We start from the raw sequence: 16,301 nt of genomic DNA, 5'->3' as shown, positions 1-16,301 counted from the left end.
AGTTGTTGTAAAAAATGGACGAGAGCTAGGTGTCTCCAGGGGAGGGACTACAGGGGCTGGTGGCTGGGGCTTGTCACATCAACCCTGCTTTCCACCAGGGCTTACAGAGTTCTTGAAGGAGGATTGTTCAGTGCTGGCTGGGGTGGTTGAACATGAATGGACCAGGCTGCACACGAGAGAAGACATGCCCTTAAGCCTGCACTTTTTCTCCTTGTGCAGAGGAGGCAAAGCCAGCTCTTGCACTTGATGTCAGGCCACCACAAGCACAGTAGAGGACACGTAACTGTTTGCACATATTACAGAGTAATTTGGGAGCAACTAGTGAGCACAGTTTGGATGTCTGCACTCTTTATGATGTGTGGTTTGCTCAAATGTAATGGAAGCATGCTTAGCATAAAGCCAGGAACAAGTGTTTACTGTGGTGCCCTGCACACTGTACCCTCAGGTGTTTGGCAGAGTTAACTACACACTTCTCTTTTGGAAGGTGATGTTGCAAGTTGGAGAGATGTGTCATATTTTAAATTACATATCCCATGCGGCGAAGTAAATCTGGTTTCCAGACACTGTTTATAGCTATTCAGCTCATGTTTTTTTGTTACATTTCTTAATTTTATGTCCTTTTGTACCACACCTAATTATTCTTATACCTTGGTTTTCTGTGTTTCAAGTACTAACACTCAAAACAATAACACATTTAAAAAAATACACAACCTATTCTCCACAATCTTCATGTTATCCTCATGTTGTAATATCCTCATGTAACTCCATAGCTTTTTGTGCCAAAATATTTTGCCTGATGCCCATTTCCCATTGACCTTACTGCTGTCAGACCCTATTTCCTCCCAGCTGCAGTTCTCATGTCCTAAAGTTACCAAAGGATCAGTGATTTCCTCCTTCTCTCTTCCTCTCTGGCATGCTGTCCATTCCTCACCATTTACCCTCAACTATTTGGAAGACCTCACTTCATGGCAAAACTCATCTGCAAGCTTTGCCATGTTTTCCTTTAAAAATCTGCACAGTTACCTAACTGGATCTGAGCAAGACACTCAAATGTTATTTTTACATCTCTTCTCACTCTTACAGTACTTGCTGTCATGTCTGAACTATTGCTGCAAACCCTGAGGTCTTAATAATAAGACCTCAGCATATGGCTAATAAGCTATGTGCTCGTTAAAGTGATCCTCTGCATAAAAACGATTTTTCTAAGGAAATGACCTATTCCCACCTTTCTGATTGGTGCCAAGTAGTCCCCGTGAATAGTCTCATTGATTTCTAAGACACCAAGTTTTCAAGTAAAATACTAGATGATTGTAAATAAGACTGTTACAGTCTGCATAAAACACTGACTTACACCAGATAATATATATGTATTTATATAATTGCCTAAATGGTTTACTTGGTGCTCTTCAATTTCTTAACACTTGTCCTCTAAATTTAGTCCCATCTGAGGTGATGTGTTTGAGGTAGCCTATTAGCAGGCATACTTTTTTTTTTTTGAAAGTGGAGAGAGTAAAAGTCTGCTTCCATTGATTAGCTTTCACAGCATTGATTGAAAACCTGAATTTCAGCTATCCAAAAGGAAAACTGTTACCTTTTCCCAGTATTATGTTTTTCACCCTTTGAGGTTTTATTTATTTTTATTCTGTTTTGCAAAAGTTGATATTTATAAAACGCAAAAGTAGGTCATTTGGGGTTGTGTTTTTTTTTTTTTTTTAATTTTGTTTTAAATAATAACAAGAAAGCTGAATTGAAATAGGAATCTCTACATGGCAGGGTAGTGACTTGCTGTTTCTTAATGTTGCCCCCACCACAGAAAATTGAACTGCTGTTCAAAAGAATTTTTCACGTACTTCATCCTAGATTGCAACAGCAGCCGGTTTAGTTTTGCACTTCCATTTATGACATTCCTGAAGCTGCAAATCATACAGTATCCTGATGGTTGAGCTGCAGAAGAAAGCATCCCACTACTGTGAAATTGCTTAGGATGGGTATGACACCAACTTCCCTAATATCTTCAAATTTATCAGAATTCTAGAGTCAGAGAAAATTGTATTTTCCTTTAAGGTACAGATGGCTGCTTATATTCTGAGTACTTTTACGTGAAAACAAAGCCAGAAGGAATTTACTATTCCATTCATACCCTCCTGCAATCTTGTTACAGATACAAGTGATGAGCAGGTGCACAGTAGATGGAAAGATGGTAAATGCTTTTTTGTTTTCTTTTGCTTAGAATACAACGTGAGAATTGGCATTAATGGTGGAGATAAATATGTGCAATTAGTGTAACTGCTAGGCATGCCTAAAAAGATCTTTTAGCTCCATCTAGTGTTTACAGGCTTTATTTTTAAATACCTTGAGCAAGACCTAGGAGCAGACAAGCTCATTTGTAACCTGTTTATTCACTTGCCATTGCACCCAACAGAAGTATTTCCCAATCCTGCGCATGTTCCATATAAAAGTAGAGCCTGGTCACTATTTATCCGCATGACAAATTTCCCTGCATTTATCTGACATGATTGACAGCTTCTCAGGGTATATTTTTGCAGTCAGTGCTTAGTGTTGTCTCAGGACTGTGAGCAGTTTGTAATGTGTGTACACTAGTTAGCCAAACATGCTGACATTGCATTTTTAAAGTACTGCATTAAATGCCAGCACTGGCTTTTTCTGTTTGGTATTATTTCCCCAGCAATCCCATAACTAGAGAGGGAAGTTATAGAGAAATTAGTTTTCCTATTGTCCTGAAGCTCTCTTAAAATCACTTACTGTAGCTAAACCTTTAGTATATATCTTCAATATGTACCTAGAAAAATCAGTTTTGATGAAAGTTCATGAGAATTCATATTCCATGAAAAAAATTATTAGTAACTCAGTTGTCAAAGAGTTCGTTTGCTAAGGTATGGGAAAAAGATCCAGTAAATGGAGAGTGGCATTCCCTTCAAAAATACGTAGCCAAGATTGTCTTACAAAGAAATACCTGATTTTAGGAGGTAGAGAGGTGAGAATTGAACCAAAATGCCATTGACAGACAAGAAACGGGAATAAAAATAAACCTGGAGCTCTCAGCTAGTGGTACAAAGCATAACATTCCTGCTAGATTTGGATGGGACTTTGTTTTGTTGATACAGGCAATGTAGCTTACAACTCTAGCTCTTCAAGTCATCGTGTTTCTAGAGTGCTTCTGATGGGAAAACAATTTGTTTTGCTTACATGTGGTTTTTAACATACAGATGACTTCATACTTAAAACCTGTAGTACAATCCCTTAGACTGGATTGCTGCATGGTGTCAAGGTAATTTTACAGGACAGGAAGTTTCATTTTGATTCTAATTGCATCCTCCTTAATGCAGTGTGCCATTTAAGCATGCACCTATCCTTAGAGGAGAGATAGGAAGACAGACACATCCTATACAGGAATTGCAGGCATTCAGCACCTCCATCCTTTTCTTTGTTGCATTAAAGAGTCACTTTGTTTTAGGAGCTGTGTGATTATATATGAGCAAAATGGAGGTATCCATAAATCTGTAAGGCCAACCATGCTGTTTTCTCTATCACCCCCCAAAATCTGCTTCTCCTAAATTTGCTGAATTACCACCACAGGGGAAAGACACATGGACAGCATATTTAGACATCACTCCTTTATGTTTATACTTACAATACTATTTCAGTCTAAATCTGTGCTCCTGCTACTGTGACTGTTCTCTTCCTTCCTGCCTTTCTGTTGTCCAATTTTTACCTACAAATAGGATACCTTTGGGTCGTAAGCTCCAAAGGACAAGAACTCTCCCTTTTTTTAGAGGTGGTGAAAATCCAGCAGCCTTTGTGATGTGTCACTTTAAACACTTTTTAATAATAAGATCTATTTGTTTTTAAAACAATCCTGTAAATACATGGGTGCTGCTACTTCTGGAGTTGTAAGCTTATCTAAAATACAAAGTTATTTTTGTACGTGGAAGAGCATAAGGTCCATCCATAGCAGTCTTACATTCAAAATGCAGATCTTTGGAAAAAATACTTTTCCTTTTAAATCTAAATGAAAAATGTTTAAATATGAAGCTGTCTTTGGAGAAAAGACTTTATTAGTTTCAATTCCTGTACATTAGTAGACCTGTCACTTAGGAGGCAATGTGTCACTGCAGTTTTGCTAGGCATCAATGCTAGTGATCAATTCAGTGTAATTTATTTTCCACTTGGATTTCCAGGACATGGAGAATAAACAAGGAAGTGCATTCAGCAGTCAGTACTTGCACAGTGTTTTTTTTTGCCTTAGGGTTTCCAAATCAGTGCTTTTTTTCTAACAGAACCACCAAGTTGTATTAATCATAGATCTATTATTAACATGAGACCTTTTCTCATTCTTTCAGAAACTTGGAAATGACACAGCTTCCAGGGAGTCTTCTGACACAGCGATGAGCTCAGAACGATTGGATGGAAGTGGTACAGGTACAGTCTGGGTTTCCTGGTATAAACTCTTTCTGGAAAAAAAAAACAAAAGTTCAAAATCACTCCTTCCTCCTCGAATTATGTACCTAACAATTGCTTAAGCAAAACACGAACTTACGCTAAGTGAACAAGATTAAAAACAAGCTCGCTTTTGTACTGTGTTTGACAGTGCTGCTTGTCAAGTCAGCTTGAGAGCTGTGTTGATGGTGGTTGTTTTACTCCTGTGCTTCACACTGCAAAGGAGGGAAAGGACTCGGTGTATGTGCCTCAGGCTCCTTCTAATGGGTCATGATTTGTAACAGAATTGGAAAAGCAGGAGCTGAACCCAGGAGCCAGCAAAAATGTCTGCACACAAAGTGAAACTCCTGAATACATCTGAAGACCTCAGTACAACCAGTTTGCAAGGTTAATAGTAGTCAGTGTGGGTACCAGCTTCTGGTTATCAGAAAACACATCTCACAGGCAATGGAGGCTGGCTTTTCCCAGGCTTTAAATGGCTTGAGCAAAATCAGGGTTGTCTGAAAAGCTGTGGAGGCCCAGGGACACTGCCTGCATGCAGAAAATACTTAAATAAACTTGGTACTTACAGCACTGAATCACTCTGCAGCTAGGCCTGCTGTGTACTGGCTGAGGGCCCTTGTCAGGCTGTAGTGCTGGGCCCTGGAATGACAGTGCTTTCTTTACCACTTTTGCTTGAGAGCTCTCCAAGGCTGCTCTTTGCTATTGTGGCCACAGTTTGTCTTTGGCTTGGGTTAATTTCTTTCAACTTGCTGGGTTCTAATAATATTAGCAGGCCTGAGGTTAGGAAGGCAAGAAAGAGAGTTAATGGAAAATTGCTGGATGTTGCTACAGGAAAACTACAGATCATGATTCAGAAGGAGAATAAGTTGTTGTTGATATTATTTTTATTTATATTTATTTCTTCGTGCCTGGGTATCACCTGCTCTTTTGTATGCACATAGACACAGGTGGAGAGAGCATCCTGCTGCTTTGCTGACAGCACAAAGGTTTATTGCATGCCTGCAGACATGAACTCCCCCTCTCACACACTCACACAAATACGTACTTAGGCACCCAAATCTCTCTAGTTAGCCAGTTTAACTCCAGCTGGGCTGAAAAACAGCTATGCAGGCTGGAAGAATGTATTGGAGATTGGCTTGCAACAAAATACATCCAACACGCCCCTCCCGTTGCCACTTAAAATGCCTGTGCTCAGCACTCTCATAACAAGCAGGGTTTCTGGATGGGAATAGCAGGTAGGTAGGTCAAGGGAAGTCTGTGAGCCTTGCCAGGTACCAAGGCAACCAGTCTGCATTTCGGTTAGTCTGTCGTTCGGTTCCTGAGAATAAAGATGGGACAGTTGTTGAAAGTCCCAAGCTAGCATACAAGTTTCAAGATTATCGTTACAGCTGAGATGTGCAAGCTTTCGGTGTCCTCAAAGCTGCAAAGTAGGAAAGTGGGGCAGGCATTTTGCTTGTTTGCAACCTAATGTCCAGCAGGCTTTCTACCAACTGGCATAGCTAAATAAAACTGATTCATCTCTTGGAAATGAATGTAGTTTTATGCATAAATACTTAGATCTTTGTTTGGGATAACATGTTGATAAGCCTGTTAATGTGTATGAACTGTATTCCCTATACAGTGTTATTACATTTATCAAAATATTATCTAAAGAACACTTTAATCTCTACCGAGTTTCCAAATCTCCTCTAGAGCTTGCTAAAAGCAACAAATAACAAGACATAGCCTGCTGTTCACAGGTTTGGGATTAATTTTCTGGGCCAGGATTTCTCTGTTGATTTTGGACAGCCAACCTTTGTCTGTAGGGCTGCCTTTTCTACTGATCCAGTGCTGCTTTCTCAGCAAGTAGGCCATACCATCTGCTCCCACAAAGATGAAGAGAGGATAAAGTCCAGCCAGCCATCAACCTAAATGTATTAAAAAGGCTGGAGGTGCCATTGCCTCTGAGGCGATTGAATTATGTTGTTTAGCATGTGTAGAATCAGTGCGTCTAGATGCTCTGCTTGCAGTGATTCTAAATGAGATACCAGGGGTCACTTTGCAATTGCTACACAGCTGTGTGAGTGTATATGTGAATGAGTAAAGGTATGTTCTACATGAGGGCTCTGTGTACCTGCACCTGAATTTACATTTCTGTTTATTTTAGTGCCTAAACTCCAGCAGACCCTTCCAGAGAGTCGGTTTGCCTCCAATAAAGGTGACTCCGTCTCAGCATCATCTGAAAAAAATGCAAAAGCTGAACCAAAGGCAGAAGCTGCAGCAAAAGCAAGAGGTTCTTCCAATACGACCAGCCCCAAACCCCCACCACAGTCTGCAAAGCCCAGCCTGGCAGGACGACCCACGGTGCCACAGAAACCACGCTCTGCCTCTCGTACCGGTGAGGAGCTCTTCTGGGCATTCTTAGCTGGGTACTTCTGCACGGAGTTTGGGTGGGTTTTGAAGGAGGCACCCAGGGCCACATCCTAGACAGGAGTTAAATGTAGAGGGAAACGTTCTTCGGTCTCTTGTTCTTGTCTTGTTTCCTTCTTTTCCATCTCCCTCTGCCCTAATTCAAATAAACTTATTAAAACATTTTAGCCTGTCATAACACCTGGCTTTAAATACTGAAGTCCTTAGGGGCTTTCTGGCAGGCTGCTCTGAGCCCCATGAGCAAATGCCTGTTATTCCTAATAATTAACACAAACTACTGTTTCTCACTCTTTTCCCTTGTTTTGCCCGTGATTCTTTTCTTATTGCTTTTGATTGGAAATAATTGTAGCTGTACTTTTATAACCCTTGCTAGGCTGCCAGCAGAATGGCTGTTAATTTCAGCTCTGTCCTAATCTCCTGCCCAGACGCTACCTGAAGATTTCCAGTAGCTTCAGCAGATTTCCTATACGCTGTCTGTTCGCTATTTAATAGGCCAGTGACACAACCCCTTCTTTCCAAAGCATAACCACGGCAGTAGAGAGGAATTACATGCTAGTTACTCACTCTCCCAGTGGCTATGGCAAATAGAGTTTATTAATTACCACTGACTGAAAAATGGGAGCACAGCCATTTGTAAGAGCTCTCCGACCTCCAGGCTTTTCCCATGCTCACCACTGACCTTAGAAAGATGTAATTTCTGCTGGGGGTGAGGGGGCAGCTGGATGTTACAGCTTCTTCCCTGCCCTTGGTGTGTACCTGAGCATTACTTGGTCTGTGTCTGCACTCTAGTGGGTATTTATTTTATCGGTCATTTAAAAAATGGTCACAGAAGTGAGAGGTGTTGGGCGAGGTGCTTCTGAAGATGAATGCAATAGAAAAGCATGGCTTATTTGGTGATGCTTAATCTGTAATATAAGCAGCATGTTATCTCAAAATGTTTTGTATCAAACAGACCTAAGCTATCTATTTCTGCCAGCTCATGTTTCCTGCAGGGAGAGCATACCGTGGGCTTAACAGAGAACAATTAGTATTTGCTAGTAATAGGCCAGCTCTTCAGGTGGCAGCAATAGTGGCACCATCTCTGCTGCAGTCTAACTTCAGTCCTAGTGCTTATATCAACTTGCTGACTAAGCACATCCAGGGGATGTGATGGAGAAGCCAAGCAATAATCCTATTTACATTCTTGCTCCTGCTGTTGCTTATGGTGATGTGGCCAAACAAATGGTAGCAAATTTTTGCTAAGTAATCTGAGGGCAAAGGAGCACAGCTCAGATGGCTTCAAATCAGCAAAGACTGAGAGTGGTTCCTCAGTAAAGCATGGTGTATCAGTTTTTAAAGCATGGTATATCAGCTTTTAAAGCACAGTGTGTCAGCTTTAGTTCAGTGCTCATGCATGCATTGATACCAAGCTTCCCAAAGCACGTGGGCTCACAGGCACGTCAAATGTGTGGAGAAGGTCCTGAGAATTAGCGTGTCCATTCAGACCGAGTTGCATTTGGAAGGCCATTGCTTCCCTTAGCTGAAATTAAAATGATTGACTCCTTTGTGATGGCCAATTTATGTTGACAGTGAGATAGATCCCTATTAATTTCCGATATGCAACTGAATTAACTCATGTTCCAAGGATGCAATATACATTACTTGATACTGTGAGCTCCTTTTTGCTTCTGTCAATACTAATGTAGCTTCCTAGCTGCTCTGCTGGATACATATGCCAACGTTTATTCCTTGGGAAACAAATATACAAGAAGTTTAAGTAACCCATTATAGACTTCATTTGGACAGGAGGGAAGTCCCTGTCTGCTTTAAGGTTGAAAAGATCTTCTTGTAAGGACTGTAAAGATGGTAGTCAATACGCCATATGTAAATGCATCCAATCTTTAAGAGAAACAACATATCCAGATGGCTTAAACTATAGATTTGAATTTAAATTCCAGATTTCCTGAGAGTCTAGCAGACTTTTTATTTTATTTTTCTGTTTAGAAAATCGTTACAGATGCTCTCATGCTATATATACTGGCAATTTATTCCTGGAAGTATAGACTTCTGCAGGCTACTTACGGAATTTGTTCCACTGATTCACTTTTATGCCTTACAACTGTGAAACAGGACATCTAACTTGATCAGTTCATTATGTCTGCGAACAATAAAAACAGGAATAGAACAAATATTTCCAAAAATCCATCCAAAACAATTTTCAGCTGTTCTTTACAAACCGCATGCTTACGCCTTGCATGAAATTCAGTTGGTCTCATCAGATTTCTGTTTGTGCTGCAATAGTAACATACATTAAAAAGTGCTGAAATTGAGATCTTCACTTTGGCTATCAAAATTCTTGTAGCTGGACTGAGGGCCATCATGTGTTCTCTTAACATGATGTAAATTCCTGATTCCTTCTTTTTCTGACGCAGATTCTAGCTGTTTCTTGATTTTTTTTTGTTTTGTGTTGAGCTTCAGCCCCGTCATAAAAGTGCCCTTTCTGTCAACTAAATAAAACTTCTCACCTTTTTGTTCATGGTACTCCACAGAGGATGCTCCAGAGTCTCCCTCTGGCCCCAGTTCCCCCAAAGTTGCCCTGCTTCCACCGGTGCTGAAGAAGGTTCCTTCTGATAAAGAAAAGGATGGTCAGAGCAGCCCCACAATCAGATCGTTTTCTCAAGAAGGTAGGAGGGCTGGTATGACTGTTGGTCCAGCATGCCTTTCTTCTACTAGGAAACAGTGTGTCGTTGTTCCCTGTTTGGTTTCCTCTTGAAAGGGAAGAGGGCTATTCATTTTGAGGAAAAGAGAGGGAGAAGAGTGAATCTGGTCACCTGCCCCTCGTCCATCATCTGGTCCCATCCTCCCTCTCCCTTCACCCATGAGCTGGTGCTTTACATTTTCTTCCTTTCATTAAATCAAGTGAAATAAGATGAATCCCTTGCTATTAATAATGCATTTGAACTATTAATGACCTCTTGCATTATGTATATTATTTATTAATTTATTATTTATTAGTTTAGTTTGGTCTCAGTTGAGATGCTGGATGGTGTTGGTCATGCATAAACGTGAAACACAGCTCTGTTGATAAGCAGATTTCCAGGGGAGCAGCCATGCCTGTTCCTTGCAGCCAGCCTGTTGCTTTGTTTGTATTCTTCCTTTCCCTGGGATCGATGCACGTGACCGAACTCAACTCACCCTTGTCTTCGTGTGCCAGGGCAGGGCTTGGTGCCTTTTACGCACAATAATAGACTGCTGCCATCTCTTCGCTGCTTTTTGTGTCTGCTCTGTATTTCTAATTTCAATGGTGCATCTCTTTGACCCACAGTTGGCTCTCAGAAGAGCTAAAGCTTCCTCTGAAAGTATAGAACATATGGAGAAATAGTCACAGAAATACCGTTCAGCGTGGTGTTAGCTGGCACAAAACCAATATTGTAAATCTGGGTGTGAGACCTCCTCCGTCCTTGGACTCTTCTCAAGAAAGACAGTGAGCCCCATTTCCATCCCAACGTGATTCCCATCACATCCAGACTGGAAAAATCCCATAAGTCGTGGTGCCCTTTCAGTACTCTGCCAGCAGGTTTTGGAGTGTAGGATGGGGGCTGACGAGTCAGGGCAGATATTTAATGCTGGGTGTGAAGAGGGAGCAGTTGTGCTGCCTGCAGAGCCCATTACCCTCTAGATGAGAGGAGAGGCAAAGCCATCCACAGAAAGGGAGTGACCAGAGGTATATTTTGAGAAGTTTGACCCTTTCTCCCCTAAAACTACCATTTCCTTAATGAAACAGTCTACCTCCCAGTCTGGTTGATGCTCTTCTTGGAAAATCGTTGGTGTGGTGGCTCCAGTTTGGTGACCACACGTCAGACCATGCTGTGGGGTGTCTGTCTACAGATTTTGGCTCTCCCTTCAGCCATCTGTACAATCCTGTTGGGCTGCTCTTGTGGTGTAAAGGTAGCCCAGCAAAATGACCACAGTCTTGCTGAGGTATGTGGAGCTAGCAGGGCATGGCACACCCAAAGATCTCTCCTGTGCCTGGAAAGAGCTGAGGGTTTGGACAGTCTGTTTTGCCAAAAGGTTGGCCTTTTGTATTACAGCAACCTCTAACACAGCAGAGATTCAACAAGTTTTTGCTGTTTGTGATTGTCACGTGAGAAGAGGGACCGTCACTTAATCTTTTTAATCTGTTTGCTGCTCCCAAAACGTTACACAAAACGGGTTGGATGCTGTGCCTTCCTCACTCCTTGCTCACTTACAGCTTGCCTCCACAGCAGATTCAGCCAAGCTGAGGCTCAGTTTCCCAGTTGCTGCTGCACTGCACTGTGAGAATTTTAATAATAGCTTGGAATGGCTCAAATTGGGTTTCTGGGTCCTTACAGAGCTGCTACGTTTTGCATAATGTTGTTTGGGAAAGGCTAAATTCTGTTTCTTTGGGTTGTTATTCTTCATTCAAGTTATCCTGCCTTGTTGCTGCGCTCCTTTCTCTTGTAGCCTTCCTCTCTCCTTGCGTTCTGCTTCCTTTCAGACTGCCATGCTCAATTTGCTTCTGCAACTGGTAAATCACTACGAATCTGCCTAAGTTAGTAAACAAAATTACATCTACTGCAAAAAAGAAAGCCGCACATTAGATGATACTTAATTATAGAATTGCTTTACGTTAATGATTTTAACTGTGCTGCATGGGACAATCTCCAAGTGCTCCTCCTTACACAGAGTACCTGTAAGATGGGGCTGCAGTTACCAACGCATGCAAATTTCTGGCCTAAATTTAAGCCAGCCTCCGGCGTATTGATTGCTAGTCTTTGAATAATTGATTAAATGGGATGAATAAGTGAAACTGTTTACACTACTCATTACTTGCCATATACGGCCCTACAGCTGAGGGGTATAAACGGATCCTTTTCCCTGCTAGAGCAAACAGGAGATGGGCAAAAGAGAGATGCAGACCGTGACCGTGCAAAGCCGCCTGGCGGAGGGGGAGCCGCAGCGGGGCAGTGTTCTGCCAGTGCAGAAGAGGAAGGCAGTGAGCTTGGGCAGAGGAAGGCACAGCCAGCTCCTGGTTAGCAGTTTCCTATTTCATTTTTCATCACGACAGTGCTCGACAGCTGGCACTAGCAATCGTGAAGATACGGTGATAGCAGAGAAGCCTTGAAATGGTGCTGGTCTGTCCCTGAAGTGTGAGAAGGGTAAAAACCTCAAAAACCTAAAAATTTGGAAAAAAAAAAAAATTGCTAATGAAAGATGTGTTTGCATATCTCCTTCACAGCAGCACCAGTGACTAGTAAGTACCTTGTAGTACCTGCAGGCCCTCTGTGGAGGAGGGCTCCTTACAAACTATTACTGCTCATTACAGCGGCAGTGGCAAGCTGCTAAGTCCTCTCCAGGTTGAGGCTCTCTGCTGCTCTGTGTGTACAATTCCTTCTTAAGATGCATTCATTGAAGTATTTCAAACCACATTTCAGCCTCCAAATTGTTAGTGCCAGCTTCAGCACAGTCACTCACACAGCCATTTGAGAACTGGGTAAATCAGCTTGTTTTGTTACAGCACCTTGTCCTTGGTTGGCATAAACACGACAAAAACCACAAAGAAGCACAAGACCCTAAACCCAACACTGTGCTGAACTTCCTGATGGGCAGCTTTGACTGACAGTGAACTCATTCAGAAAACTTCCAAAATAATTGGTTGAACCATGTGTTTTTTAAAATATAAAAACTCTCGTTCCCAAATGGCATGTGTCTACATATCCCCTTTACCTCTTAACTAGTTTTCTTAAACAGTGATTCAATATTACTTTTTTCTGCAGCATTTTAATGAGGCGTTTGAATATCTTATTCAATGGTGTTTACAGCCAGTTCTTCTATTTGCAAGGCATCGTGTATCCCTTCTGAAAATTTCCCATCATCAGGGAAAGAAACACCCCATCTGCCCTTCTCTAGCCTTAGCCCAGAAGGCATAAACTGATTTTCTTTTTATATTGTGGAATCAAACTTAGCCCACTGAAATTCAGAATCTCTACTCACTACCATAATCAGATTATTTTAATTAATTCTAGGATGGCTCACTGGTAAAGTAAGTTTCAAAAGCTGAAATGCTGCCGTTGATCTACACAAGTCCCCTTTCTGTGGCTCCATGGGGACTACACATGAGCAAGAGGCAGCTCTGGTGGCATAAGCCTGGCTGCAGCATGTGGACTTAAGTGCCCAGTGTATTTTTCAGGCATTTTGGGGGGCAAATTACCCATCTTGCTTTATTAGGCCATAAAATAGAACAGCTGCTGCAGCATGTGTTGTGGGTTTTGTTTGAAGAGTGAATGGAAGCTCAAACAACAGCCAGGTAATTACTAGCAGGTATAATTATAAAAAATGACTCCAAACCACCAGGCACCTATTTCTTTGAACAGCAGTAGTGTTTGAGGAGATGGAAATGCATTTTATTTTATTTTATTTTATTTTATTTTATTTTATTTTATTTTATTTTATTTTATTTTATTTTATTTTATTTTATTTTATTTTATTTTATTTTATTTTATTTTATTATTACAGAATTTAGGTATCTTAAAATTGTCAAATTAAACTAAATAGCTTTAAAAAAAAACACACACTTTCTCAAAATCCTTTTCTTTCCCAACTTACAAAGCAGGAATAAGAAAGTGATTTTGTAGCTGCTGGCTCTTGTTTCATCCCTCGCTTTGGCCAGCACAAATAAAGGAACTGCTATTTTGGAGTCAGGAGGCTTATTTGGATAAGCAATGTGCCGTGTGTGCAGAGGTGGGTCTCATGGGATGCGTGCTGGATGCGTCCCTTCTGCTCTCGTCCCAGCAGAGATGTGGAGCTGGACGAGGTCTGTGCCAAACGAAAATGGGACAGAGCTTTCTGGCACATCTGAGTGTCCCTGTGGCCTGACTCACGGCCTCTAGGCAGGGCTGGGGCTAGGGGAAGGGACAGGAGGTGTTTCATAGCCGCTCTGGCTGGTGGCACCTTGTTCAGCAATGTGCACACATGGCCACAAGGTCCAGCGTGGACCAGAGCCAGGCATCCTCACCTGAAATGGTGGAGCAAAACTCTTGTAGCTAACACGACTCGCAGAGAAGGCACATTTGAGGATCACAGTGTGTGTAAAGGTTTGTTTTGATCGGAAGCATGAGATTTCCAAAGCCATCAACCCTTGCATAACCTCACTCCAACTGATGTGCGTAATAAAACTCTTGTTTCCATAGCAATGTTAGACCACTAATCCATCCAATCGGATGTATTAACAAGGTTTGAAAACCTTTCTTTTCATTTCATTTCAAGGCTTCTAGGTCTGGGGGGGAGGGAACCACTGGCCTTATTGAGATTTGTGCTGGGCGAACAGAATGGGTGCTGCTTGCTCTTAGATCAAGGGGAGCAGGGACATTCCTCTGCTTTCTCCAAGTATGGTGAGGTGCAGAGCCATGGTCTCAGCTGGACGGATGCAGGTTGGTCTCGGTGTCCTGCAGAGGAGAAAGGCTTGGGATGTGCACTGCTGATCTGAGAAGTGCCCAGCTGAGAGACCCAAGCAGTCAGGTGGTCATCGCCTGTAACCTAGCTCAGCTGGGGAAGAAAAGTGCTGTTTTGTTTTGAGGTGATGTGATGAGGAGGAAGCCTCCAGACCTTTTCTACCTGTAATGCAGAAAAGAAATGTAATGTGTCACACTGAAGTACTGGGTTTCATGTTCCAGGTTTGTCTGCTTGCCAGCCAATGGCAGAATAAAGCTTGTTCCACTTTTTTCCTTCTCTCCCTCTCTGTCTCTCACCTTTTTTGTGGGTTGAAGAACTAACGAATCTGTGTTACTCCCCCTAGTTCAAATTAATTCAGTGGGAGCGGGAGCAGGTCTTACATGCATGAGTGACTTTTTTTCCTTCCCTTCCCTCCCTCCTACAGTCCTCCGTTAGTAAGACCTATTTCTGTGTTTTGTGCAGCTGCAAAAAGAAGCCCCGGGCAGCAGTCCCACGAGTTCCAGGAGCTGAAGCAGAGGTCCTTGAGTAAAGACGGCCATCAGGGAAGCAAGTCCAGTGACTCTGGCGAAGAAGCAGATAAAGATTTTATTTTTGTTTAGCAATCAGTGCAAGCGCTTCGTAGTGCGAGAGCTTTTATAACAATCAGGGTACAGCAATCGACAGCCCTCCTAGCCAGCTGCTCGGTCACCACAGGTACACTCCCATGCAGAAAAGCTGATCTTCCAAACACGAATTACTGTGCAATCGGTTGGCATTGATTCGGCCCTTAATCTCTGTCCTGTACACTTCAGGCCTTCCTTACCATGCCTTTGCTAAAGCCAGCAATTCCTTCATGTATTCTACTTGAATTTCTCCGAAGCAGCTACAGAGAAGTGCCCTGCATTAGGGCATTTAGAAAGCAAAGCAAGTTAACTGGACACTGTCGTACACTAATACACTGTACAGCAGGTAATGTGTTGTACTGCTGAATGTAAATGTGTCAAATCTGCACGTGACTGACCTATAAATATATCCTTGCGGTATGCAATTGCACATTGTAATTATATTAAAAGAGCACACTAATAAAATAATTTGTATAGATTATATATATTAAATGCTTGGGTATGGTTTTTACATTCTCCCACCGGGAGCTTCTTTCTTCCTGTTATTGTACTGTACATAAAGCTCCCGCGCTTACATTTGTGTACTGTCAAAAAGCACAAGAGAGAAGGATTTGAATGATATATAATCTTGTTATGCTTCCACATTCATATATTAATGTACATAGTTGGTTGGAATGAGGGCAACTGAAATTTTATTAATATTGGTGTTTTCTAGAGGCCTTCTCCGGTTCTGTCTGCATATTCGCTTCCTTTCAATGTGTAATTCTCCGAGAAGAACAGTTTGACATCTGTAAAAACATTTCTGCTTTGGGGGGAGGGGGCGCAGATTTCACAGGTATCCACTTACGTTACAGGTTGAAGGGATTTTATTCATATGTATATTTGTAACAATAAAATGATTTTACAACTGAAATGGAACTCCTCGTTTTTGTAGCACTGTTTTTGATAGACAACACAGTCAAGACAAAAGCCATGTCATCTTTTTCTGCTCGTGGTAAAAAGCCTGTTCCTCTTTAAAGGGTCACATAGACATCAACTTCATAAAGTCACTGAAAAAAGATCTCTTTGCGTGTCTCCTCACTCATGATTTTTGCCAAAGAAGCCTTCAGGTGAGCCAGAGGCGTCTGCTCTCCAAGTTCTGTGGTTTGGATCCGTAGGACAGAGCAAACTTGGGTCGGTGACTCGCTCCCAAGAGCGATTGTCCTGAGCTTGCTGTGGCCTCTTGCATGGGTAGAAGGGCTCAGATGCCTCTGTCAAATTAGCTTTCTGCTGCCCCCCGGGAACAAGCTCTTGCTACCCCTGCTATCCTGCTGTAGAGGGGCTGCTACAGCCAAACACTGGTCTTTTATACCAAGACCTTCCAGAGGCACTTTGCAG

The 16,301-nt window shown here is 42.0% G+C and overlaps 1 protein-coding gene across 5 annotated transcripts in view; it reads left to right on the top strand.

The window, feature by feature from the left end:
* CARMIL1 (capping protein regulator and myosin 1 linker 1) overlaps positions 1–15,837 on the top strand; it is a 185,611-nt gene extending 169,774 nt beyond the window's left edge. For 4 of the 5 annotated variants that reach the window (XM_068671306.1, XM_068671309.1, XM_068671307.1 and 1 more), the window contains 5 exons: positions 4,362–4,440; positions 6,608–6,838; positions 9,399–9,533; positions 11,756–11,902; positions 14,785–15,837. In XM_068671306.1, the coding sequence (XP_068527407.1) occupies positions 4,362–4,440; positions 6,608–6,838; positions 9,399–9,533; positions 11,756–11,902; positions 14,785–14,921 (729 nt within the window). In that variant the 3' untranslated portion in view covers positions 14,922–15,837. The remainder of the gene's footprint in view (positions 1–4,361; positions 4,441–6,607; positions 6,839–9,398; positions 9,534–11,755; positions 11,903–14,784) is intronic. The other variant, XM_068671310.1, reaches the window with a different exon arrangement.
* The last annotated feature ends 464 nt before the right edge of the window (positions 15,838–16,301 follow it).

The sequence above is a fragment of the Anas acuta genome, chromosome 2, assembly GCF_963932015.1.
Source record: "Anas acuta chromosome 2, bAnaAcu1.1, whole genome shotgun sequence".
Lineage (NCBI taxonomy): Eukaryota > Metazoa > Chordata > Aves > Anseriformes > Anatidae > Anas > Anas acuta.
Note: the sequence above shows the minus strand (reverse complement) of the source record. Positions and strands in the feature narration are given on the sequence as shown.